At 40.2% G+C, this 25,763-nt stretch overlaps 2 protein-coding genes across 8 annotated transcripts in view; both read right to left on the bottom strand.

Moving 5' to 3' along the window:
• Positions 1–14,618, bottom strand: part of Dck (deoxycytidine kinase) — a 17,472-nt gene extending 2,854 nt beyond the window's left edge. Inside the window, exons 1-6 of the mRNA XM_031342969.1 lie at positions 14,131–14,618; positions 9,586–9,701; positions 6,455–6,648; positions 4,873–5,020; positions 1,665–1,780; positions 227–317 (exon numbers count right to left, since the gene is read on the bottom strand). Coding sequence (XP_031198829.1) covers positions 227–317; positions 1,665–1,780; positions 4,873–5,020; positions 6,455–6,648; positions 9,586–9,701; positions 14,131–14,221 — 756 coding nt within the window. The 5' untranslated portion in view covers positions 14,222–14,618. The remainder of the gene's footprint in view (positions 1–226; positions 318–1,664; positions 1,781–4,872; positions 5,021–6,454; positions 6,649–9,585; positions 9,702–14,130) is intronic.
• A 3,731-nt stretch (positions 14,619–18,349) lies between these two features.
• Positions 18,350–25,763, bottom strand: part of Mob1b (MOB kinase activator 1B) — a 41,324-nt gene continuing 33,910 nt past the window's right edge. Inside the window, exons 6-7 of one of the 7 annotated variants that reach the window (XM_031342968.1) lie at positions 24,267–24,390; positions 18,350–19,728 (exon numbers count right to left, since the gene is read on the bottom strand). In XM_031342968.1, the coding sequence (XP_031198828.1) occupies positions 24,313–24,390 (78 nt within the window). In that variant the 3' untranslated portion in view covers positions 18,350–19,728; positions 24,267–24,312. Of the gene's footprint in view, positions 24,391–25,763 lie in introns of all 7 variants that reach the window. The other 6 variants (XM_031342967.1, XM_031342966.1, XR_004110907.1 and 3 more) reach the window with 6 other exon arrangements.

Genomic DNA, 25,763 nt, shown 5'->3' with positions numbered 1-25,763 from the left:
GTGTGTGTGTGTGTGTGTGTGTGTGTGTGTGTGTGTGTGTGTGTGTGTGTGATCTTGGGGCTCAAATCCAGGGCCTCATGAATGCCTGGAAGCACTCCACCCACAAGGTACATCCCAGTCCTCTCAATGTAAATTTATAGAAGCTCTTCCGTAAGAAGCTGTTTTCACAAATCAATAGGTTTTCTTGGATAAGACAAAACCAATACTAGTCTTTTTCTAAGCCCACCTTTTCAACCAGACTTTCGTGTTTGTCTTTAAAGTCTTCATTAACATCCAGTGTGAGGACAGGCACCTCTTGGAGATAATCAAAGGTGGTTCTGTTTAAAAAGATGAACGAAATCAGGAAAAAATATGAAAAACTCCTACTATTCAAAACTCAAAATATTGTCAATCATTTTATACTAACGTTATCCATCAGGATGCAACTGGCAGTCTCCTCTTTACATGTAGCTTTATGTGTACAATAATCTTAGTTACAGAATATATAAAACTAGGCATCATTTCTCAAAGGTAAAAAAAACTGAGAAAGAGTTTTGTTTCAAAGGTAAGGAAGCTACCAGTATGGTTTAGCTGAAGAGCAGTTGCCTAGCATGTCCAAAGCAATGGGCTCCATCCCCAATACTACCAAGAAGTAGAAGAAAACTAAACCCAGAAGAGACATTCAGAGCCTCAGGGGCTCTGCAGTTAGTTACATACTGTCTAAGAGATGACTGGGACGAAGTTCATGCCACTAACCAGGCTGCTGTGTACATGTTTTCAAGTATGACTGAAAACACGAGCTTACAATATATCCTAGTAGCTCCCCTTGGCCATGCGGGATGCCTTCCAAGATCCAGTAAGACTGGAATCTTGGGTAGTACACACTTCATATACACTGTTTTTTTTCTTACATATACATACATATACAAATTCAATGTTCTTTCTACCTTACAACTGCCTTTTCCTAGCGAAACGGTGGTCCAGGCTGGTCTATAGAGTGAGGTCTAGGACAGCCAAGGCTGTATGGAGAAACCCTAACTTGAAAAACCAAACTAAACCAAACAAACAAACAAACAAAAACCCTGTGTTTTCCTTTCCTCATGTTGAGAACTTTCCCTTTTCCGCTCAAATCACATTGCAGTGTCTCTCTGGCTTAAGGTTGCTACTTAACCCTCCCTACTCTAACATTTCAGAGCCATTCCTAAGGCAAAGAATGTTTGGTTATAAGCACTGTTGTATTGTGACAGTTACGGATGACTACAGAGCACTTCCTGGATATGCCAAGAAAAGTGGTGGGACAGACCACTCAAACTCCTGGCCTCCCAGAAAACAGACTATAGAACGGTACAATCAGCTTAGCAAGCAATTTCAAAATTATGAATTCTTTCTTAATTTCACATTTAATACTTTAGATGAAGACTAATAATGTATAAAAGTAATACGGTACAAAAATTAAAACAGTATATAACATCAGGCTATGCCACCTTAAATTATTTCTGAATGTATCTTAAGCTACACAGACATAGTCCTACTTTATCATTTAAAGCGTAAGTACCATTAGAAGCCAGTTATAAAACCTTCAAACAAGTGTCATGGGAAAACACCTGTACATGTTGCTACTCGTGTCTAGACTAAAATTTGATAAAGAGAATCACAGTGAACAGCAAACAGCATGAGAGTCTTACTTCAGAGTCCGATGAAGGAGCCAGCTTTCATGTTTATAGTGAAGTTTCTCTAAATATTCAAGAGGAATGCCTTGTTCTTCATTTCTTCCCCGTATATATATTCTGTTTAAGCATTTCTATAAGCAAGACATAAGAAAAAAGTTGAGTAACTATTTGTATCTGCTGCCATTAAAAAACATTATCTCCTGGTGTCTTTTCCATTAGCCAAAAACTTGTATTTATTTCTCCTAAAAGACTGAAATACCTAATTTTTCCCTATAAGTAGTTATTTTAGCCAGATGACAGTTCTAAAGTAAGCAGAAAAATAAATCAGTAATCACACACAAAATACACTACACAATTTAAGTATGATGAGAGTGGGGAGGAGTTAATAGTTCATTAAATATCTACCTAATTTTTGTGTTAGAAAATAACTTAAAGTGTGTCATCTATCCATCCTAACTGGGCGCTAAGCATGCGGGTCTAGGTCTGTGTCTCTCTGTGCTCTCTGCCCCTGTAGAGTGGTTCATCTCTGTGTAGAAGCTCTGTGTCATCATCTATCCATCCTAACTGGGCACTAAGCACGCGGGTGTCTATGTTTGTGTCTCTCTGTGCTCTCTGCCCCTGTAGAGCGGTTCATCTCTGTGTAGAAGCTCTAAACTGCCATGGCCTAGAAGAACACAGGGTGCTCTCTTTATACCTGTCCTCTACTTGTATTACTGAGCAAGGTGGCACCAGCCACCGGGGCTTTTCAGAACCTGAAACATGGCTAATGTGATGACCAAGGAACAGAATTTTCAAACTTTACATATAATTTTAATAATCATAAACTTAAATAGTCACATTAGACACCATAGACATGGTATTCTAAATCATTTTTCTCTAACAGTATACAAATGAAATGTCATACACGTTGTGAGAGCTCACAGACACTCAGGTACAAGATCCTCCATACTGTGCTCTGTAGTGAAGCACCCATCTACAATGTACAAGGTCCTGGGTTCAATCCCCAGCCATGCAGAAAGGAAGAAACAAAATGGATCTCTCCAAATAACACTCATGAGATACAGCAGCACATGAACTGGGCCACAATCTGTTAGGAATCCTTTTGTAATAATCTTTAATTAAAAGACATATAAATGAGCCAGGTGGTGGTGGCGCACGTCTTTAATCCCAGCACTTGGGAAGCAGAGGCAGGTGGATTTCTGAGTTCAAGGCCAGCCTGGTCTACAGAGTAAGGTCCAGGACAGCCAGGGCTATACAGAGAAACCTTAAATGAGCCAGGTATTGTGGCATACACCTTTAATCCCAGCAGCCAGTAGGCAGAGGCAGGCAGATCTCTATGACTTGGAGGCCAGTCCAGTCTACAGAGTAAGTCTCAGGGAAGCCAGGAGTGCATAGAGCTTGTCTCCAAAACAAAACAAAACACAAAAGATATCATAAATGAGAGAATGGGAATAGAGCTCAGTCAGTAAAACATTAATCACAAAAGTAGGAGGACCTAACATTAGAGTCCCAGGACACAAAAAAATCTAGGAGAAGGTGGTTAGAAGCAGGCACATCCGCAGGGCTGGCTGACCAGCCATTCTAGGCAACCAGTGAGTTCCCAGTTCAGAAACCTTGTCTCAAAAAACCAAGATGCTGAGACAGAGAGAAGCAGTCTTCTCCAGGGATAAGCCCCATGATAGGTCATCCAACCCCAAGCAACCAGCTCTAAATACATATCCATACATACATGTATATATGTACCAACAATAAAGAATTAGGAGGACATGATTTGAAAGTGAGGACATGGTAGGGGAGGAGGGAAGCAGGAAAGGATGTAAATAAGAGTACTTAAATATGAAATTCTCACTGGTCAGTCAGTCTAGCTGACCTGACCTTTCTGGATTCATTATGTAATATATACATAGAAGGAATTTACCAAATACGAGGGGTATTTCCAGGGGATCTCCCTTAGCTGAAAATGACAATATCTCTAAGTCTCTTCGCAAGTGTGTCACTTGTACTAAGTCACAAGTAACCATAAAATGTTTCTGAAAGTGAACCTTGACAGTTGTGATATTCATAAGACAAGTACTTATTGTTTCCATTGGGTCTCCAGACCTACTGGCTCTAAGAATCCAACAACAGCTAAAACACCTATTCAAAGTTCCACTTCATTAAGCCTATGTTTTACAAGTTGCTTCAGCAAGTTTCTTATTATAGCTCTGATGAGATATGAGAATCTGAGTAAGTTAGGAATTAGGACAAAAAAATAAAATAGGACTGGTTGAAGAACAGAGAAGAATAAACTTGCCACATCTAGATTTCTAGTTTGTGGAGAAACCTTGTAGTGCTCTGCGCTTCCAGGTGAGGCGCTAGAGGGTTAGTTAGTCTGTTTACTTATTACTACCATTACATCCACCCCTTCTCCTCTGAGCAGATGGAGGATGCCCTGGGTATCACACTCACGTACCCACTCTTCCACCCCCTGCCGTGGCACTTCAAGTCTCTGTAAAGCTAGGCACTTCCTCTCCCACTGAGACCGGACAAGACAGTCCAGCTAGAAGAACATATCCCATCTATTTTGTTTTGTTTTAATTTCATTGTGGGTGGTTATGAGCCACCATGTGGTTGCTGGGATTTGAACTCACGACCTTCGGAAGAGCAAACGGTGCTCTTAACCACTGAGCTATCTCACCAGCAACCGAACATATCCCATGTAACCAGCTAGCAGAACATATCCCATGTAACCAGCTAGCAGAACATATCCCATGTACCCAGCTAGAAGAACATATCCCCATGTGCCCAGCTAGAAGAACATATCCCATGTACAAGTCAACAGCTTTCAGGATTGCCCCCACTCCAATTGTTCAGGACCCACATGAAGGCCAAGCTACACATCGGCTACATATGTAGGGAAGACCTAAGTCCATTTTATGTGTATGAGTGTTTGGCTGCATGTAGATCTGGCCATCCCACGTATGTAGTGCCCAGAGGCCAGAAGAAGTTGTCAAATTCCCTGGAACTGGAGTTGCAGGTGATTGTGAGACACCATGTTGAATCTGAGAACTGAACTTGGTTCCTCTGGAAGAGCATTCAGTTCTCTTAACCACTAAGATATCTCTCCATCTTTAAAACCCAGAAGTGGGTTTTAAATTGTTATTACTACAACCTTCCTTGTTGATTCCTGATATTACTTTAAAATTTCAACAGCACAAGCAAATGTTTTAATGGTCTTACTGACCTCTGGAGTAGCTCGAAGATAAATTATTCCATCCAATTCAAGGCTTTGGCCAAACTGGCTATTCATCCAGTCGTGCCAGTCTTGATATATTGTCCACTCTGTTTCATTCATGCAGTCAGATTCATACAAATTAGATGCGAAAATGTACCTGAAAGAGAATCTTTGTCAGCATGTCCATCCTTTCATACAGACACAGGAAACGGAAGAGAACACATGGATAAATGTGCTCCTAAATCATGTAGCCAAGCACACACAATGTCTTCCCAAGTACAAAAAAACATGTTCTTGGTCAGTAGCTCTCAAAATGCTGGCTAAGGATCCCTGGAGGTCCCCAAGCTTCTTCCAGTTCCAAAATGCTGGCTCCCCTCACACACTACTATACTTCATCAAAGCACATATACACATATACATAAACATACAAGCATGGATGATGGCAGCTGTTATTAAGTCAGACGTTAAAGAGCTACAAAATGTAAAGTCATGCTGCTCTTCTCACTATATTTTTGTTTTAAAGCTTTTTTTATTAGAAGTTATAACATTAATACAAAATGTTTGTATACTGATTCTCAATCTTTTTGTTGTTTCTGTGGGTCTTTTGAGACACGGTTTCTCTGTGAAGCCCTGAACTACTCTCTATACTACTCCAAGAACTCACTCTGTAGATCAGGCTGGCCTCAAACTAAGAGAGATAAATGGAGCCTCCCAAGTACTGAGATTAAAGGTATACACTACTACCCACTTCCCTGATTCTCAATCTTAATTTCTAATAGTATATGTACCAAATGACATTTTTTTGTTTGTTTGTTTGTTTCTTTGTTTTTTTTTTCGAGACAGGGTTTCTCTGTGTAGCCCTGGCTGTCCTGGAACTCACTCTGTAGACCGCCTGCCTCTGCCTCCCAAGTGCTGGGATTAAAGGCGTGCGCCATCACCACCCAGCAAATGACAAAATTTTTGAGACTATTCAACAATTAAAGGAAAGGGGTCCTGAGACCAAACACTTTATAAGTCCCTATTCTAAGATAGTTTTGGAAGTGAAAAGCTCCTGATATAAGAAGGGTAATTTGGGCTGGAGAGATGGCTCACAGTTAAGAGCACTGATGTCTCTTCTAGAGGTCCTGAGTTCAATTCCCATCAACCACATGGTGGCTCACAACCATCTGTGATGAGATCTGATGTCCTCTTCTAGTGTGTGTCTGAAGATAGCTACAGTGTGCCCATATAAAAATAAATAAAACTTTTTTAAAAAGGGTAATTCTAAAACACTTTTAAACATGTTTAATTTTTATCTCCTTTTTCTAGTTAAGAGTCTAGGAGCAAATCCAGATATAATCAGAACAGATGAGGATTTTAAAGGGCTGGAAGGAAAGAAAGAATTTCTTTGGAAATTCAAATTAGATGACCATTTTATTCTCCAGTCCCTGTCCTAATGTCATTAGCAACTCAATGCTAAAGGTATTTTCAAATGTAATTTTCTACGTAAAACCTCCAGCTCAGCCTCTAATTTGATTACCAGGAAATGAGAAAAAAAAAGAAAATGTCTAGTTATAAACTCCCAAGAGCCAAATATGAGCCATTTGCATACCTGTCACTATACACAGATCGTTCAAAAAATAATACAGGTTTCTCTGCATCTTTGAGCTTGCCGTTGAGAGAGGCAAGCTGAGCTCGGATCCGGCTGAGACAGGCGTACGATTGGAAGGTAAAAGACCACCGTTCAGGCTTCTCATACATCATTTGAAGAACATTCCCTCCGCTCTTCTGAGATGTTGTCAATTCCTATTTTAAATTGCCAAAACAAACAAAAGACAAACACCAATAGAATTGCCAATAGTTACTGTAACTGTTTTGTTTTGTTTTGGTTTTTGAAACAATGTCTCAATACGAAGCTCCAGCTGTTCTGGAACTCAGACATCCACCTACCTCTGCCTCCTCGCTGGAATTAAAGGCATACCACTGTGCCCATGTATTTTAACTTTTTAAGAGGTTCAAAAGAGAAATATGGGGAGGGGAAATGCTGGAAAGATGGCTCTGTGGTTAAGAGCACTTGCTCTTCTTACAGAGGAGATAGGTTTGGTTCCCTAGATCCATGTGGTCACTAAAAAATGTAATTAGAAATCAGGTGGTGGAAGGGCATGTCTTTAATCCCAGAGGCAGAGGCAAGTGGATCTCGAGCTCAAGGCCAGCCTGGTCTACAGTTCCAGGACAGCCAGGGCTACACAGACCTGTCTTGGGGAAAAAAAAAAAAGAAAACTTTAATTCCAATTCCAGAAAATCTAACAGCCTCAATCTCATCAGCATTTAGGGGATGAGGAAGGCAGCCATATGATCTTTCTGGCTTACCATATCTTCTTTTGGCACTGGTGGAAGCCTACTGATAACACAGAGCACTCCAGTCATTAAATGGCAAGGAAAAAAAAAACAAACCACTAGAACAAAAGAAGCTAATCATGAAAGAGAGGGAAGGCACTGATGACCAAGTCCTCTCAATTCCATAACCTCCAAGAAGCAAAATAAAAGCCTTTTTTTGTTTGTTTGGTTGGTTGGTTTTTTTCAAGACAGGTTTTCTCTGTGTAGTACTGGCTGTCCTGGAACTCTGTAGACCAGGCTGGCCTTGAACTCTGGGATCCACCTGCCTCTGCCTCCCAAGTGCTGGGATTAAAGGCCTGCGCCACCACCTCCCGGCAATAAAAGCCATTTTGATTGGAGGACTGGCCACCTAGGTCTCCAAACAATCCACTTCTCACTGCTGAGAGTATTCTAACAGAGCTGAGAGTTAGACACTGGGTAATTCACATTATAACTACAAAAAATCAGATCAAGAATGACTTGGAGAAAGGCTCCATGAAAAACAAAACCCATTTCATTTTTGTGGTGCTAGGGCTTAAAACCACGGCCTTGAGCACACTAGGGAAGTGACCTACTATTGGGCTACATCCCAGCCCTTAAACCCCACTTTTCTGAAGTTTAGTAAACTCTGGGGGGTTAGGGAGGGGAGGGGAGACAATATCCAAAAGTACAGAGAAGCCATTACCTACTTAATGTTTCATGTTAACATTATCCTTAAAATCCTGTTTCCCACACTTTCTTAACCCCACTTAAAGCACAGAAGACCACGGTCTTCAACACATACATAAACATTTCAGAAAGTGGGTTCCATATGTGGAAGTCCCTTTAAAATTCAGTACTTGGAATTCAAAGAAATCTGGATATAGTTAGTTGTGCCTTCCCCTCAGCCTAAAGTTACATATGCTTTGCAAGTAAAAGTGTGAGAAATATTTTTAATTATTAAAACCTTATATCCAAAAGAACAGCCCCTCCCCACAAAAAGTTACATATATCCCTGTGTGAGCTAATTTTATGTCAACTTTACACAAGCCACAGAGGAGGAAACCTAGGTTTAGAAAAATGCCTCCAGGGCTGGAGAGATGGCTTAGCGGTTAAGAGCACTGACTGCTCTTCGGAAGGTCATGAGTTCAAATCCCAGCAACCACATGGTGGCTCACAACCATCTGTAAAGAGATCTGACGTCTTCTTGACCAGGCGGTGGTGGCACACGCCTTTAATCCCAGCACTTGGGAAGCAGAGGCAGGCGGATTTCTGAGTTCGAGGCCAGCCTGGTTTACAGAGTGAGTTCCAGGACAGCCAGGACTACAGAGAAACCTTGTCTAATAACAAAAAAAAAAAGAGAGAGAAAGAAAGAAAAATACCTCCATTAGATCTGCCTGTAGGCAAGCCTCTAGGGAACTTTCTTAATTAGAGTTTGATGGGTGGTAAGCAGGCCTTCCAAGGCCTCTGCTATCAACTCCTGCCCCCAGGGCTCTGCCCTACAATAGTTCCTGTCTTGATTTTCTTAAAAGATGAACCGTGATGAGGAAGTGTAAGCAAAATAAGCCTGTTCCTCCCCAAGCTGCTACTGGGCATGGTATTTCATGATAGCAATACTAATCCTAGTTAAGATACCCCACAAGGCTATGTACAAAGTTTCTTTCTGATTTTCCATCCATCTATGATTTACATTTTAAATATCCAATAATTCCCAGAAACCCTCACATTAATAGCTGTACTTTTTTCAACTTGTTTCAGACTCAACGAGTTTCCTTTTTCTCTAATTTCAATTTCATTTCTACAGAAATAAAAACTCCTAGCAATCATTACCACACATGACCATAACTTACACTATGATTAAATGGAATTTAACTCTTTTTATTCTCTTGTTTGCAATGCAATATTGAAAAAGGTTGGTAAGCTGAGCATTGGTGGCACATGCCTTTAATCCCAGCACTTGGGAGGCAGAGGCAGGCGGATTTCTGAGTTCAAGGCCAGCCTGGTCTACAGAGTGAGTTCCAGGACAGCCAGGGCTACACAGAAAAACCCTGTATTGAAAAAAAAAAAAACCAAACAAACAAAAAAAGAAAGTATTACTAGAAAGGGGAGGCAGGGTTTGCTATCCAAGAGACACAATACACTGCTTCTCTAACCTATAGAATGTTAACTTTTTTGTTGTTATTGTTGTTTTGTTGTTATATGTGTTTTCTGCACACATACATGTCCTTGGTGGCCATGGAGACCAGAAGAGGGCATAAGAACCTGGAACTGGAGTTCTTGCTGGTTAGGAGCTGCTCAATGAGTCCTAGAGAGGAGCCAGTGCTCTTACTTGCTGAGCCAGCTCCAGCCCCAAAGAGTTTTTGTACTCCCTTAAACTGTCTTGCATACCTCAAATTCATCTTGAGTATTCTGCACATTGCACCACCTGGCAACAGGTTCGGGAACCACTTCCCAATCCTCACAGACTTGCTTTAGGATATTCACAAATGTTGACTTCCCAGCAGCTGTCATAGGAAAGACAAGATTAAGAGAAGTTGTTAAAAAAGCAAAGTATAACCAATGGTCAGCAGTTTTTACAAGACTAATACTGAACAATACCTACGCAGAAACACTGGGACCTCTCCCATCTTTTTAAAACTTAATGACAGTCTCTAGACAATGATGCTGAACAAATTTGTTATTTTAGTTTACCTTTAGCTAAGGCAAGGAACAGAAGAATTAAAAACCTGGTCAAATTTAACACAGTCCGTTCAGGCTTCTGTATTTTCTTTTTCTTTATTTTTTTAAAGACTTATCTATTTATTATATGATTATGTAAGTACACTGTAGCTATCTTCAGACACCCAGAAGATGGCATCAGATCTCATTACAGATGGTTGTGAGCTACCATGTGGTCCTGGGATTTGAACTCAGGACCTTCAGAAGAGCAGTCAGTGCTCTTAACCACTGAGCCATCTCTCCTGCCCCTGGCTTCTGGATTGTCAAGACTCTCCTTCCTACTCCCGAGCTCTACTTTCTCAGTCTGACAAGTTTACTGGGAGTGACCACACTTCTGGCTAAAGTAAAAGGATTCTGAATTCCAGGCCAGCCTCGGCTACTTAGTGTGAGAGACTGTCACTAAAAAAAAAATACAGGTGTGACGACACATACCCATAAGCCCAGAACTTGGAAGGCTCAGGCAGCAGGATTGTTATGAGATGAAGTTCAAACTGGCCTACATAGCAAGTGCTAAGCCATCCTACGCTATAGAGCAAGACCATGCCTCCCCACCCCTCCAAAATAACACCCAATTTTTTTTAAAAAGAGGGGGAAAGGAAGCTAGACACCCTAATACAACAACAACAACAACAAAATAAGCCAGATGTGATGGTGCACACCTTTGATCCCAGCACTTGGGAGGTAGAGGTAATTGGATCTCCTGGTCTACAGAGTGAATTCCATGACAACCAGGACTACACAGAGTAACCCTGCCTCAAAAAAATAAATAAATAAATAAAATAATAATAACAAACAAACCAATTAGAAATACCTATGAAAATCAATGTGAAGATGCACCCAGTGCTTAAAAGATGGTAACTGTTGTTATCTGACTCTAATAAGCCCTATTTAAGTCTTGCAAAGCACTTCCTAGGAGTAAAAGCGGTGGAAGTGCGCCTCACTCTGCTCTCTACCAGACCATTTAAAGAAAGGAGAGGCATGTTTTACTTTTCCTGATTGCTCACCAATGTCTGAGATATCTAGGGAAGAACAGAACAAAAGGAGCCTATGTGTAACCAGGACATACTTTACTCACTGTTTTCTACCAGTGAGTCTGGACTTTGTGTCTTAAGAGGGTGTAACAGTCCTTCTAATGAGCACCACGCCCTTTCTATCAGAAGTCACCAAATGTGGTTATACAAGGCATTACTGGCCAGTATCATGCTCTTTCTACCTCTTACTACACACACACACACACACACACACACACACACACACAACTATATAGCTTCAATGTATCTGTCAAATGTCCTCTTCTTTATAAAATGGACCTAAGGTTGGCACAAAAGAATTCCCTTTGACTTGAGAAGTCTACTCAAACCTCCAGCATTATACCAGACTCAGAGTCTGCTCAGAGCACGGGAAAGGGACATCTATACAGTGACAGGGAGGTGAGGAACACAACATAAAAGTGTTTTAAATACAAAACAGAGAAGAAATAGATGTAAAAGATGAACTGGGTGGCTACTGAGTTTGTGGAGAGAACTCTGTTGACTGAAATTTTGTGTGGAAGGGCTTCAGTTTAGAGACAGTATTGCATCTAGAAGAATCACTGAAATAAGCATTGTTCATTGGACTATGCAAAAAAGAGAGCGTGATACTCGGGGTTCACAAGAAACACTCAAGTATCTCAAACTAGTCAAGAGGCTAAAAGCACTTATGGCTAACACATCAAGCCTGCTTGCAACAGCTTCCTTTCCCCCGCTTTTTTTTTTTTTTAAAAATTGGGTGTTATTTTGGAGGGTTAGGGAGGCATGGTCTTGCTCTATAGCGTAGGCTGGCTTAGCACTCACAGTCAGACTTTAAAACTGTAAATGTTAAATTTTACTTCAAGTTGAGCAACCATACACAGCAGTTACAGTCCCCAAATAGTCATTGCCAGCTCCTTCCTTAACTTTTCGGAAGGAGCTCAGAGCTGGAAAAAGAGTTAATAAACTAACATTCCACGAAGGTGAAAGACAAGAATACCTATGAACAGTTTTACAAGGCATGGGAAGAGAGGTGGTACACAATGCTTTGATTCCAAGCACTCAAAAGCAGGTAGAACTCTGGGAGTCTGAGGCCAGCCTGGTCTACACAGCGAGTTCTAGGCAAAACACAAACAACAACTAGAAAGTCATGGTTAACTAACAGAGTCCCTAACGGTAAACAAGCATCACCATTCTAAAAGGCATTCTGAACACACTAAAATGAGCCTCCATGAATCTCCTACAGTATAGCTCAGTAACACAGAGCATGAGAAAACTGGTTACATTAACTATGCAACTAAAAGTGACCAAGCAAACCTCAAATCTTAGGAAGAACCTAAGAATTACGAACTAGTCTTCACAGATTGCACAATTCTAACAGTAACTGGTTATGTGGACCTGACAGATGAGGTAAGGTGATGTAAACAACCTTACAAAAGCAGCAGGCAGTGACAAGCCTCCCTGTGTAGAAAAACGAACGCTTAATCTAAATGACACTTACTCCAACAAAGCTGCTTGCCTTGTGCTGCCAAAGCTTCAGAATTCTTTTTGGTGGAAATCTAGATGCTTAAAGGAAACCTCAACTAGTAACTGCTAGTTAGTTATCTTTCCTAACTAATAATGTGCAAATGCAGGCCACTACCATGCAGCTCTTTCCAGTTCAATTGGGAGGTCAGTGAGGGATGTTAGGCATGGATGGCACAACTGGATCTGTATAGAGAAAAGCAGCTCTGGATGCAGGGAAGCAGGAGATGGAGCTGCCCACTCAGAAACTGTTCCAGTACTAGGAAGAGTAAAGAAGCATGAAGGGAAGGAGATGGACGTCTGGATGTATGTTGCCTACCCAAGTTTGAGAGAAGGGAGATAATCCATTATGGTCTGTCCATTGGAATTTACCCCAAAGGTGACTTTACTGAGCACTTTCTCCCATCATTACATATGGCCATCTTTATCCACCAAGACACTCTGAAGATTCTTACTAATAAACATGACATCTCAAAGAACTTATAGGAAAGGAGGATCTCTTCCACAGACTTAAGTGTGGAACAATGAAAACACATCCTCTTTGTGTCTCAGCTCTACTCTCTTGAAGCTTACATCTGCTGACCTTCTTAAAGAGATGGTGCTTTGAAGGTGGTAAAACTGAAAACATCTGCTACATACATGAATAGTCAATACTCAACCTGCCACCCAAAACCTAACAGCTGCACCAAAACAGGAAACGTCAGCTGGCTTCCCGTGGTAGGAAATGTAAAAGAATGGGAAATTCATGTTTATCTTGCAAAATGGCATGCACAGTGTAGCTTACCCCCAATAAGGTTAAGGACAGAAACTCTGAAAGTCTTTGAGCCAAAACCCAATGCTTACCTGTTTGTGGGAAAGGGAGTAAAATATTGCACACTGTCAAATCATTAAAAACTGCTTTCCTCATATGACTAGCATAGTGTTAAGTATAGCTACAAATGCCAACCAAAATGTCAACCACAGAGAAAGATGTAGTACATACCATTCATTGTACTATTACTTAATTGTTTTTTAAAGTATCACAGTGGGCCAGGTGAGATGGTGTACTCTTTTAATTCCAGCACTCTTAAAGCAGAGGCAGGAGAATCTCTTGAGAATTCAAGGCCAGTCTGGTCTACATTGTGAGTTCCAAGGCAGGTATGAAAAGAGAGGCAGTCTCAAAAAACAAAACATACAAAGCAAAAAACAAAGTTCTACAGAAATAAGCAGCATATGGGTGAGTCTTAAAGGCATTCTAGTGTACTGAACAAGACACAGAAAACCACTCTGGTTTTGCTTAGGACATTGTGGGAAAACAAAAGTAGCGGGGATTAAAAAAAAGAAGCATGTCAGGGCTTGTAAGGAGACGGGAAGGGAGAAAGAGCTGACTACAAAGAAGCACAAAGGGAACTGGAAATGTAAATGATAAAAATGGTCTCAATTATGCGGTAAACCCGCAAGTCAGTGAAGCCTACCGGAAGAGCACACCTAAAAGGGGGTTCGCTTACCTAAGTTGTCTCAAAAAAAAACAAACCAGCACCCCCGAACCCTGGCGTTTGTAAGTTCCCAACAAAGGGTGCACTGGTTCAGAGCGCGCCTCGCACAGCCCCCGCTGGCGCCGAGCCAGACTAGCCACCGCGCCGGCGCGGGCAGAGCGGCAGGCAGGGATCGCCTAGGCAGCAGCACCGCACCGGGGACACCTTACCGATGTTCCCCTCGATGGAGATCTTCTTGATGCGGGTCCCCTCAGAGCTGGTCGAGGGAGAAGGGCAGAACCTCTTAGGTGGGGTGGCCATGCCTAGCTCCAGACGGCTCGGGCGCGGGACCTGCAGGAACACGGCGGCGGAACCAGTGGCTCAGGGTTGCAGCGTCAATCTCGCGCCGGCGGGACCGGCACTTTGACTTTGGCGCGCGGAGGCGCAGGCGGCTGGGCGGGCCTGTGGAGGACCCCGCCCTGGCGGCCGGGACTCCCACCCTACACGCCGCGCCCTCGCGGGATCTGCATAGTGTGTGGTTCCTCCGGGCGCGCGAGGCGCCCCTGGAGCGGAGGGCAGGGGGCGGGGCTTGCGAGGACACCCCCCGGAGAGCGGGGCCACCGACCGTGCGCGACGAACCGGGCGCGGAGGGGGCGGGGCTTGAGGAATGAGCTCATTTGAGGGCAGGGGGCGGGGCTTGTGAGGACACCCTCCGGGAGAGCCCGGAGACAGACCTTGCGCGACGAACCGGGCGCGGAGGGGGCGGGGCTTGCGGAATGAGCTCATTTGAGGGCAGGGGCGGGGCTTATGCCTTAAGGGGGCAGAAGAGCGGGGGCGGGCCTCGTGGGCGGGGCTTAAGCGAAGCGCCCACGGACAGTGGGGTTAGGCTTTGCAGGACCAGGCCTTTGGGATCCTGTCAGGCTTCCTGATTTGAACTGTTCCGGGAAGAAAAGTCGGAAGTAGTCATTTCAAACTAAGAGCCTCAGTAGGTGTCTCACAGGAAACGTGTAGCTGTCCGTCACTGTCTTAAGTCTAGTGCCATCCACCCTACGGTCTGAAAAACAGGAAGTGCCTGGAATGACAGGGAGGGAGTGGCTACCGGTTTAAAATCTGGGACCAGAAGTGAGACTGGAAGCAGGCAGCACAACACCCAAGGTCTCCGCTTTAATTTGCATGCTACACTGTGCTGTTTATAAAGTTACCTAACACGAGGTATGTTTCTCAGCAGCATGGCTGTGACTTAACATTGCATGTCCATCACCTAACACGTAATTAATGTTTAAAGTCATATACGTATGTTTATACATAGAGATGTATTCTGCATACACACACACACACACACACAGCATTCTGCTAGATCGAGCTAGAGACAGGTACAATTTAGTCAGGGTATACACCTGGAAGTCAGATTCATATCATCTATAAAAACAAAGGAAGTTATTATTTTTTAGCGTGTAACTATCATTTGACCTAAAATATGTCCTAAAAATGGACCTAGCAGCAGAGAAATGACGACTTCTACAAAATAAGGAGCAGAAATTAAAGTGAGTTAGTGGACTGACTGGATTTAAGGCCCACTCCATGAGATGTAAGGCATACCTAACATTGCTCAGGTGGCCATCCAAATACTGTTCTGCTAAACTGAACAATAAAATGATACCTAATGACATTCTACTATATCCGTAGGTCATTATCTCGTGTAGCCAGCATCAGAGAAGCTTCCTCTTGCAAAACATGGGAACAAAAGCAAACCCACAAAGGAACAAAATGCAGAGTGAGAGACCTTGGAATACTCAGCTTTAAATGGGATGTCTCCACCAAACCCCTCTCAGGGCTCTGGGAACCTTATGGAAAAGGATGGAAAAGGTCTAAGAGCCAGAGGCAATGGAGGACACCACCAAGGAAACAGGGCCTTCTTTTTTTGTTTTTGTTTTTTTTCCGAAGGTGAAAATAATTTATTAGATATATTCTTTATATTTCAAATGTTATCTCCTTTCCTAGTTTCCCCTCTGGGGACGGGGGTGGGGGTTGGGGGAGGACCCTGTTCCCTCCCCGCTGCCCCTGCTCACCAACCCACCCTCTCTCCCTATTCCTGGCTCTGCCATTCCCCTCCACTGGGGCATAGAACCTTCACAGGACCAAGGACCTGTCCTCCCATTGATGACCGACTAGGCCATCCTCTGCTATATATGCAGCTGGAGCCATGAGTGCCACCATGTGTACTCTTTGGTTGGTGGTTTAGTCCCTGGGAGCTCTGAGAGTACTGGTTAGTTCACATTGTTGTTCTTCCTAAGGGGCTGCAAACCCTTCAGCTCCTTGGGTCCTCTCTCTAGCTCCTTCATTGGGGACCCTGTACTCAGTCCAAGGGATGGCTGTGAGCCTCTACTTGTGTATTAGTCGGGTACTGTCAGAGCCTCTCAGGAGACAGCTGTATCAGGCTCTTGTCAGCTGGGTTTGGTGACTGAATATGGGAAGGATTCCCAGGTGGAGCAGTCTCCTTCCTTCAGTCTCTGCTCCATAGTTAGTCTCTACAACTCCTTCCATGGGTATTTTGTCCCCCTTTCTAAGAAGGAATGAAATGTCCACATTTTGGTCTTCCTTCTTCTTGAGTTTCTTGAGGTTTGTGGATTGTACTTCGAGTATTCCAAACTTCTGGGCTAATAACCACTTATCAGAGAGTGCATACCATGTGTGTTCTTTTGTGATTGGGTTACCTCACTCAGGATGATATCCTCCAGATCCATTTCCCTAAGAATTTCATAAATTGATTGTTTTTAATAGCTGAGTAGTACTCCATTGTATAAATGTACCACATTTTCTGTATCAATTCCTCCATTGAGGGACATCTGGGTTGTTTCTAGTTTCTGGCTTTATAAATAAGGCTGCTATGAACAGGAAACAAGGCCTTCTAAACCCAGCAGGACCAACAGACACATTATGAATTCACAGTGAAGCAGCATGCATATTCCCTGTATGGAGCTAAGCCAGTTGGGATCCTAGAGCGGAAAAAAGTGGACACATGACCCCGACCCTAGCCCAGAATTTATTCCAATTGAAAACTACTTGCAAGTGAAAAATTACTCTTCTCCAATATAATCTCACTGGGGACACAAACCACTCTTAAGGAGCGATCCCATGCCCAGCAGTACATGGCCAACACAAAACTCAATGAGAGTTCTGGAGATCCCCGGCTTTTAATGCTTTGTCTGAGCATTAGTTTTCTTTTTATTCATTTTTCTCCTTACTGGTCTTTCTCATTTATCTTATGACTTCAAGTATCGTTTTTACAGAATTTCTCTGTGTACTAATTAATGTATGTTTCCATGTCTGTGTGTTCTTTTGCCTTTTCTTTGGTTCTTTTTCTCCTAGTAGTTTGTTTGCTTCAACCTACTCTGGCTTGTTTTTATCGTGTTACTATTTGGAGATGCTGTTTGTATTCTGATGAGACTGTGGACTTGGGTAGGGAGGAGACGGAGAGGATCTGGAAGGAGTTGAGAGAACGGAATCCATAATCAGAATATATTGTATGAAAAAATATACTTTCAATTAAGAGACTGGAATGATGGCTCAGGGATTAAGAGCACTGACTGCCCTTGTAGAGGACCCAGGATCAACTGCCAGCTTCCACATAACAGCTCAATCACCTGTAACTCCAGTTCCAAGGGGACCAATGCCTCTTCTGACTGACCTTCACAGGCTCCTGCATGCACACAGTACATATATGTACACTCGGGCACACACATATACATATAAAATTCCGTGTGAGAAAGTTTGAGTGTGTGTGTGTTGTGCTCCAGTATTTTTCCTAAGGAACTTTCATTTTAATGAAATACCGGAGCCTAGCTTCTGGCCTCTGTGTCCATTAACACAGGTGGAACTGCACACACATAAATGCCCTCCTGAGTAGTGTGGCAGTGGTCCATTCATGATGAGTAGCTACTGTCAAAATATTTTCAACCTTAAGATCTAACTAAGCACAATTCCTGTAACATAAAAACCTCCAAATAATACTTTGATAATGCTCTAAAATATACATTTCCTTTTATAACTTTGGATCTTAGTGTATATTATTCTAATGTTACTAATATTATTTAGCAATTTATAATAAAGATAAAATAGATCATTTCTTAGTTCAATTGAAAGGCCCATAAATATTACATTATTTTGCTGTCGTTTTTTTCTTTCACAGTAATGGTACACACTAACGAAAACATTAGTTTTAAGTGCAAGCATATGAGAATCTTTAAGTCTGAGACCCAACGATTTGTACAATTTCTGAACTTTAGTATGTATGGTACATGGATGGTAACTATCAGTATGGTAAGAATTACTGAAAGTGCTACCTAACAAATTTTGAAATGTTCAATATGTTTTATAAACCTTTACTTTGTTTTGAAATGTTTTCATTGTAGAAATACCTATAGCAAAAATAAACAGTAATGCAAAGTCAGGATTCATGGCCAAACAAAAGTATTTATTAGGATTTTTTTCCTTATAAACATTTTCTTCTAAAGAAAAAAAACCTAAAATTTAAATACCTCCCATTCTGCCACATATAAGACTGCATACATTATTTACATCTATCAAATAAAACATATTACAGATTTTCTGACATTCAGTATTTCCTTTAAAATAACAACAGTGAGACAAGATTGATCAATAACTACAATTTGCATAATCTTGGCACAATTTACAATATGGCGCCTACATTGCATTTCATATTTTAGATCATTTTTGTCCCATCTAAGTATCTTCTAGAGAACCTGTCCCCATGAGAACGGACTCTTGTCTCTGTGCATGTCTTAAGCAATTGCACAATGTAAATGCTTCCGTTACCTGACACTGGCAGCGTTTCTCATTTTTGTCTTTAGAAATGATTTCTATTCTGACTTAAGTACTCCTTATATGCTATCTTCACAACATTATTTCTACCAATAATTTTAAGTAATAACTTAAATGTATAGGAAAAAAATCAAATATAACAAAGGTATTTCCTAAAATATTAGTGATCTCACCACCCTGGTTATGCATATACAAAAATAACAAATACAGTTTAATAGCTGTAAAAAACTATTTTCCCTAAAAAATAGTCATTTCTGCAGGACAATTTGAGGAAAGTGTTCTCAAACAAAAATACACTAACCTATTTTACAACTTATACAACTATTTCAAAATCAAAACTAAAATTCAAATTTGTGCAAAAGTAGAAGAAATCCAATAAAGGAATAATTATGAAAGAGAAATTAAGAATCATTATGTCACCAATAACTGCAGCTCTGGTGACATAAAGAAACTTTCAACCAAACAAAAAGAAAAGCTATATGATTCTCTAACAATGGTGAACTATAAACTCAGCCTTGAGTTCGTGTGAGCAGGTATGGGTGTGCACACAACACAGACTTGAGTAGAAAACACAAATCTTAAAGGCCAGTGATTTTACTTCCTACGTGTCTGAGATTTTATCCCAAAGCTTTCTACTGTACAGCAAAATACACAAAAGAGAAAGGAGGGAGAGAAGGGGGAGGGAAGGAATTTGTATCACACATATAAACTGGCCCAATATTTTAATTTGTATTTTTTTCACTTTTGTCAGAATACAAATAAATCCAAGTGTGAGTGATAGACAGAGAGCACCCTTATACCTTCAAAATGAATTCTCATAGAATAACTACTCAGGGAAACCTTAAAAATTCGAACCACTTGCATTCAGAACTCTTTGCATATTTGTTAACACTGAACTTTCCTACCTTGAAACAGACCTTTAATCATTTATCACCTCACATACAATCACACTGGTAACATCAGCTCCTATGGACATCTTCACATTACTGCAAAACAATGACATGTAAGGTACATTAGGAGTGATGCTTAAAAACTGAGCTGAGTTTATAACTGGTAAGTTCTTTAATATATCAAGTAAGTTTCAAAATAAGATGTTTTTCTAGTATGCAGTCACATTCCAAATTACAAACAAACTTTTGGTCCAGGATATTTTCAAAAGACAATCAGAATTTAATGACATGTGCTGAATACTTACATAAAAAATTTTTAATAATATTAATGATAGGTAGGCTAAAATTTGGCATAATAATAAAATTGTTTCCAATCTCATCTTTCACTAAAGACAAATTGAAAAAACCTGTTCAAAACAAAATATAAAACAATGGAGGTAAAAAAAGGCTTTGTTTCTTTAAACTGCTGTTCTAAATACTAGGTCCATTTTCCATACTATCCTCTCAGTCAAAACTATCCAAACACAATTTAGAAGTTTTAGGGGAAGAAAGGGGACTAGAAAAAATAGAAAGCAAGTTTTAGAGAAAGACCTTGGTTTTAAAACTCTCTGTAAATACAAAGTAATAAAAAGTTTCACATGTAAATAAGGTTCTGCCTTCCAATAGTAACATCCAGAACCTGTATTTCTGTGACGCAGTCGGCACCTGTAGCCCTCATCTCAGCACATTTAGAGCCTAAATCTTTCCACACTGGCTTGGTTCTCAGAAAATAGCCAAGTTAGTGGGCGTGGTTTGGTAGTTAATGCAGGTTATACTAAGCTTCAAAACTTGGTTTTGTGGTACTAAAAAGATGAAACTGACTTTTCTTACATAGTCGTAAGTCAATTCTCAAAGCACCTATGACACAGGACAAAGTTCCAGAAACATACTTTGTAACAGAGCCAATATAAACAATGTTCCAAAGAACACTGAAGGTCAGCTCTCATTTGGGTGTTACTGTACATCATGCTCATCTTAAAAGGCAACAACTTAGTATTTGCATCTTACATAATCTACCATTTCAGTGGTTACCAAAATCTCTCTCAGAGTGGATGTAGACAAAATCCACTGTTTTTTTGCTTCTTTTCCCATAAGCAAGGAAAATGCTCATTACATAAAATGAAATCTAGTGATGAAATAACGCAAAATATAAATATCCCTATTTCCATTTTCTGATAAGAGATTGTAGTGTTTCATCTATCCTGATAACCCAGGTAGTAACTCTGAAATACATGATAAAACATACTCTGCTGCCAGGCGGTGGTGGTGCATGCCTTTAGTCCCAGCACTTGGGAGGTAGAGGCAGGTGGATTTCTGAGTTCGAGGCCAGCCTGGTCTACAGAGTGAGTTCCAGGACAGCCAGGGCTACACAGAGAAACCCTGTCTCGGGGAAAAAAAAAAACATACTCTGCTAACTTTATATTGACCATTTAGAGTTTACAATGACTAGCAAAACAGAGTTAAAAAGAGGCAACAATCTAATAAAAATCTTTCATTTTAAGGTAGACAGAGCTCCACAGCCAACACCATACACCTGCTTTCTGTCTGGGGCAGTCTAATAGCATGGCTTCTATGAGACATGGAAGAACCAGGCCAGCAAATGAACAAGGCCAGCTGTACTACCTACTGCTAACAACAAACATTTCACTTGGTCAGTTTCTTTTCACCAACACCACTCTGGCAACTAAATAATTACTAAATCTTACTTCATCATGTCCACATTTAACCAAAGCAATGTGAATAACAACTATAATGATAATTTACTACATCTAATTGTATGGGATGAGCTTATGAAAGAATAAGGAAAACCGGCTGACACTTTTATAACTGTATAAAAAATACCTGGGTAGCCAGGGTATAGTGGTGCATACCTTTAATCCCAGCATTTGGGGTACAGAGGCAAGCAGATCTCTTAACAGCTTGAGACCTGGTCTATAAGCCAAGGCTACATGAGACCCAGTCTCAAAAAAATAAGGAAAGAAATAAAAGGGGATAATTATCTTATTTTTTTATAAATTAACAGTTCTGAAAAGAACCTAAGAGACATTTATAAGCAAGCTTTCCTGAAAAATCAAGCTTTGATCCTGACATTTTGCTGGATAGTAGTGGCGCATGCCTGTAATCCCAGAACTTGGGAGGCAGAGGCAAGCAGATCTCTGTGAGTTCTAGGCCAGCCTCATCTACAGAATGAGTTCCACGACAGCCAAAGCTACTTAAACAAACAAACAAACAAATGGGGGGGGGAACCTCTTACTCTCAAACCAAATTTTTATTTAAACTGACTTTCTCTTATATCCTGGTGTTTCCTTAGTTATCGCCACCCAACACCGTGTACAATTGCCAGGCCTTTCCCCAGGAGAATATCTCACTATATAGACACACACAAGTCTCCTTATTTCCCAAAGCTTTAGTGCTGACTTGAAAACATAGCACCTGAGATTCTGGCAAAGTGAACATAAACTGCTATCCACACAGAGTGATAAGTCCTACTGACAAGCACTAGTGTCTAGGACTGGTTTCCATTCTGACAGTGTAATATATGTAAGGCTTAAAGGACCAGAAGCAACCTCTTACTTCTCTCTCTACATGCTGCTGCTATAAAAGACCCCTGCTACAGAGGTGATATGAAGTCATATACTATGGAAGACTATTTTAGTTAGTAATTATGTGCTTCATTTCCTGTATAGAGAGGAATCAAACATGAGAATTCTGAACCAACCCATAATGGTTGATATTATCTATTTAGATACTAAAAAAAATATTTTAAAGAAATCAGCTAGCTATCAGTTGATAAATAAGCATTACTAATAAATGCCCAGTATTATCTACCTTTTCCAAGCTCTTTTGTTCCTTTTATTATTGGTACTTGGTAAGTAATTGCCATTACAGAAGTCAAATGGAGAAAAAGGCAGTTCCTAGTGATCAGGATTATAAGGACATCCAATTGTATCACTGTTCACTTGTTCATTTCATTTTAGACTCTTTTCCATTAAGTTGTTTGTATACAAATTCACAGCAAGCATTTCTAGTTTACAAGTTTAAAACTATGTGTCTCTAGCTAGAAAGAGAGAGAAAATTGAGGGAAGCGGATTTATCCAAACTGACAAAATTAAAACTCAAGAGTCAGAAAAGAATATTTCTCAAGAACAAAATTGAAGGGGAGAACCTCAGTATTTATTCAAAAACCAAATTCCTGAACCTGTAATTGATGAAGATAATTTAACAGGATGTCTTCTCAACTAATATCTAGAAGTTATTAGCTACTAAGCTAACATTTTCATTACTTGATATCACTACAAAGAAAAGATTTCTCACAGTGGAAAAATAAGGAGTCAGGATGCTTCAAACTGCACCAATAATCAAGGTAGTGTATCATTTAAAATGACAGGCAAATACTCCATTCACTGAATGGAAATGCTAAAAAGTGATTAATTTCCCCAAATAGTTGTTAATTCCATGTTTAATGTCTATACCTAAAACTAATTACATATGTTTAACTTCTCATGGAAGCTTATCTCTAAAAGGAGGTCTCCTAGACTGTAAGTAATGGACACCATTCTATCCCAGGGTTTTAAAACAGGACCTTCTAGACTCTGACTCCCACACTAACCCTCTCTAATTTCCCAAACTAATGTCTGCTGTGACAGGTCTCATCTTTCCCTTCCTCTTTGAAGTACAAAGGGATTCTGCACTTAGGGCTCATTTGGCAATTGTTAGGAAACCTCACAGTTCAACCTCCTTTCTGAAGATGGTGACTCTATATATAACCTCAAGTTTTACACTTACAGTGCACTTACATGTAGAAAGAAGCTGAAATACAGTATCTACTACATTTCAACATCTTCAAATTTCAATATCACAGATATTAAGAGGTGGAAAAAGACCTGCTTGTAGAACTTTAAATAGCTGTTGAACAGAATATATTAGTCAATATCAAAAATAATTAAGAATTTTGTTGTTTTACATTTATGTTCTACATGCACACCTTTACAAATTATGTCAAAAATAATTAAGAAATAATTTGTTGTTTTACATTTATGTTCTACATGCACAACTTTACAAATTGTGTCTTTTTCAACATAGTAAAAGCTGGAGATCATCAATTTGAGTAAACTATGGCTTTTATAACAGATTACTTTATAACATGCACAAGTAAGTGCCCTAGATAGAAATTCTAATATTGTTTCAAGCTCTGTTCAGTCCTATATCTGTGCTTTGCACCTCAGAAGTGAGCCTATCAAGGCACTTAATAAAAACACGTAAGTCTTTTTTGGGGACTTCAAAGTGGGCCACAGTTTACACAACACAGTACCCAGTCCATCAGAACTTCAGTCAGTTCGCATTTGTTTCCAGCATACAATATCATAAAAATTCCTCAAGTAACCAAAACCAAACTAATAAAAATAAAATAGAAAAAATACTGTATACCACTACAACAAATTTTGCCCTTTTCAAATGTAGAGAATGATTCTCAGCTTCCTCTAGCAACAGAATATGATTTTATATATTCAGAAGAGAAAAGGGAACCCAAGCAAGCCCTGGAACCTAAAACAGAAACAATCTAGAGAAGAATGGAACATAACAAAGCCAACTACACTGTACACAGCTCCATCTGAAGAAGTTTACACAGCTTGTATCCTTTTATCTGTCCTTCGAGGTGAGTTTTTCAATCAGCTCTTGCAGTGGTGCCAACTCTCGTCTGTCAATAAGGTTGAACTCCTAAAAACAGCAAAACATTATTTGCATCTAATTCCAAAGCAAATTACCATGAACAGTACTGGGTATTAGCTTCTGAAGTAAATAATCACATCTTAAATTATTCATTGTCTTAAGAAAATCACTTAAGCTCACTAGATGTTCTGATTTTATATATCTATAATATTAAATATCTATAATGTTAAAAATAAATCCTCTCTACCTCATGAAACTTTTGTGGATAATAAATGTGGTAAATGCTGTTAATCACTTCATGTTAATACCTGGAATATTGTACAACTGGCTCTCACTGCCAGTCAGTTAAGTGGGAGCTGTAGCTTCCCGCTGAAAAGAATAAACTGGGCAGCACTGAAATATGTCAATCAAATAAGGATCTGGTATCACTGCAAAGAAAAAGATTTTACCATGGAAAACTTAAGTCAAAATGCTTCAAACTGTGCCAATAACCAAGGTACTATATCTTTTAAAATTACTTTTTAAATGATTTCTCTTGAACTACAACTTTACAAAATGAATAAAGGCCACATATACTTCCAATCTTCTGTAAGATGGACCTTTCTCAACTCCCAGCGTAATACATGAGTAGTACCTCTCATGCCAAGTACTACAATCAGAACTTTAGAGAAGCAATAGCCTTAATACTACAAGCCTATCCCTCAGATCAGTGGAGTCTGGGCTAAGAACATCTGGGAATATATACCACACATGACTACATTTTTTTGTACTGCACATTAAAGTAACACTGTTAAATAAAGCATGTCTTCCTGTCTTGACAAATGTCCACAGTAAGCAAAAAGACAGATTTAAATTTAGAATTCCAAAAACTCCTCAGGTTTCGACACTAGAAAGTAGATCATATGAGGAGAGCCAGCTCTGAGTTCCTGGCCCTCAGTTAATCATTGGCTTTTCCAAACCCAAGCTCCATCTACATACAAAGGGGCCTCATGCAAATGAGTAAAATAAGTTGGCTGGCATGTATGAGATGTGCACATTCCTGTAACAAGTAGGTATCATACAAAAAGGAGCCTGGGCAAGTCTGTTGCTGGCCCTGTATAGCAAGACTATATGAGGCAAGAGCAAGATTCCTAAATCCAAAAGTCCAAACAATGGTCTTCTTAGTCAAAAGGGTGTTGCTAGTACATTGTGATGGGCAAAATTCTCTAGATTGACCCCCACTATTTGCAAGCACATAGCAAAAGGTATATTTTACAGCTAAAGAGTAAAGTAAAACTAACACTTTTTTTTTTAAATGAGGTCCCATTTGTCAATTCTTGTTTTTTGGTTTTGTTTGTTTTATATATATATATATTTTTTAAACTTTTATTGCATTATGATGAAAAAAGTTACATGATTTCAATTTATCTGAATTTGTTAAC

Source organism: Mastomys coucha, unplaced genomic scaffold, assembly GCF_008632895.1.
Source record: "Mastomys coucha isolate ucsf_1 unplaced genomic scaffold, UCSF_Mcou_1 pScaffold22, whole genome shotgun sequence".
Classification (NCBI taxonomy): domain Eukaryota; kingdom Metazoa; phylum Chordata; class Mammalia; order Rodentia; family Muridae; genus Mastomys; species Mastomys coucha.
This window is presented reverse-complemented; position numbering and strand designations above follow the sequence as displayed.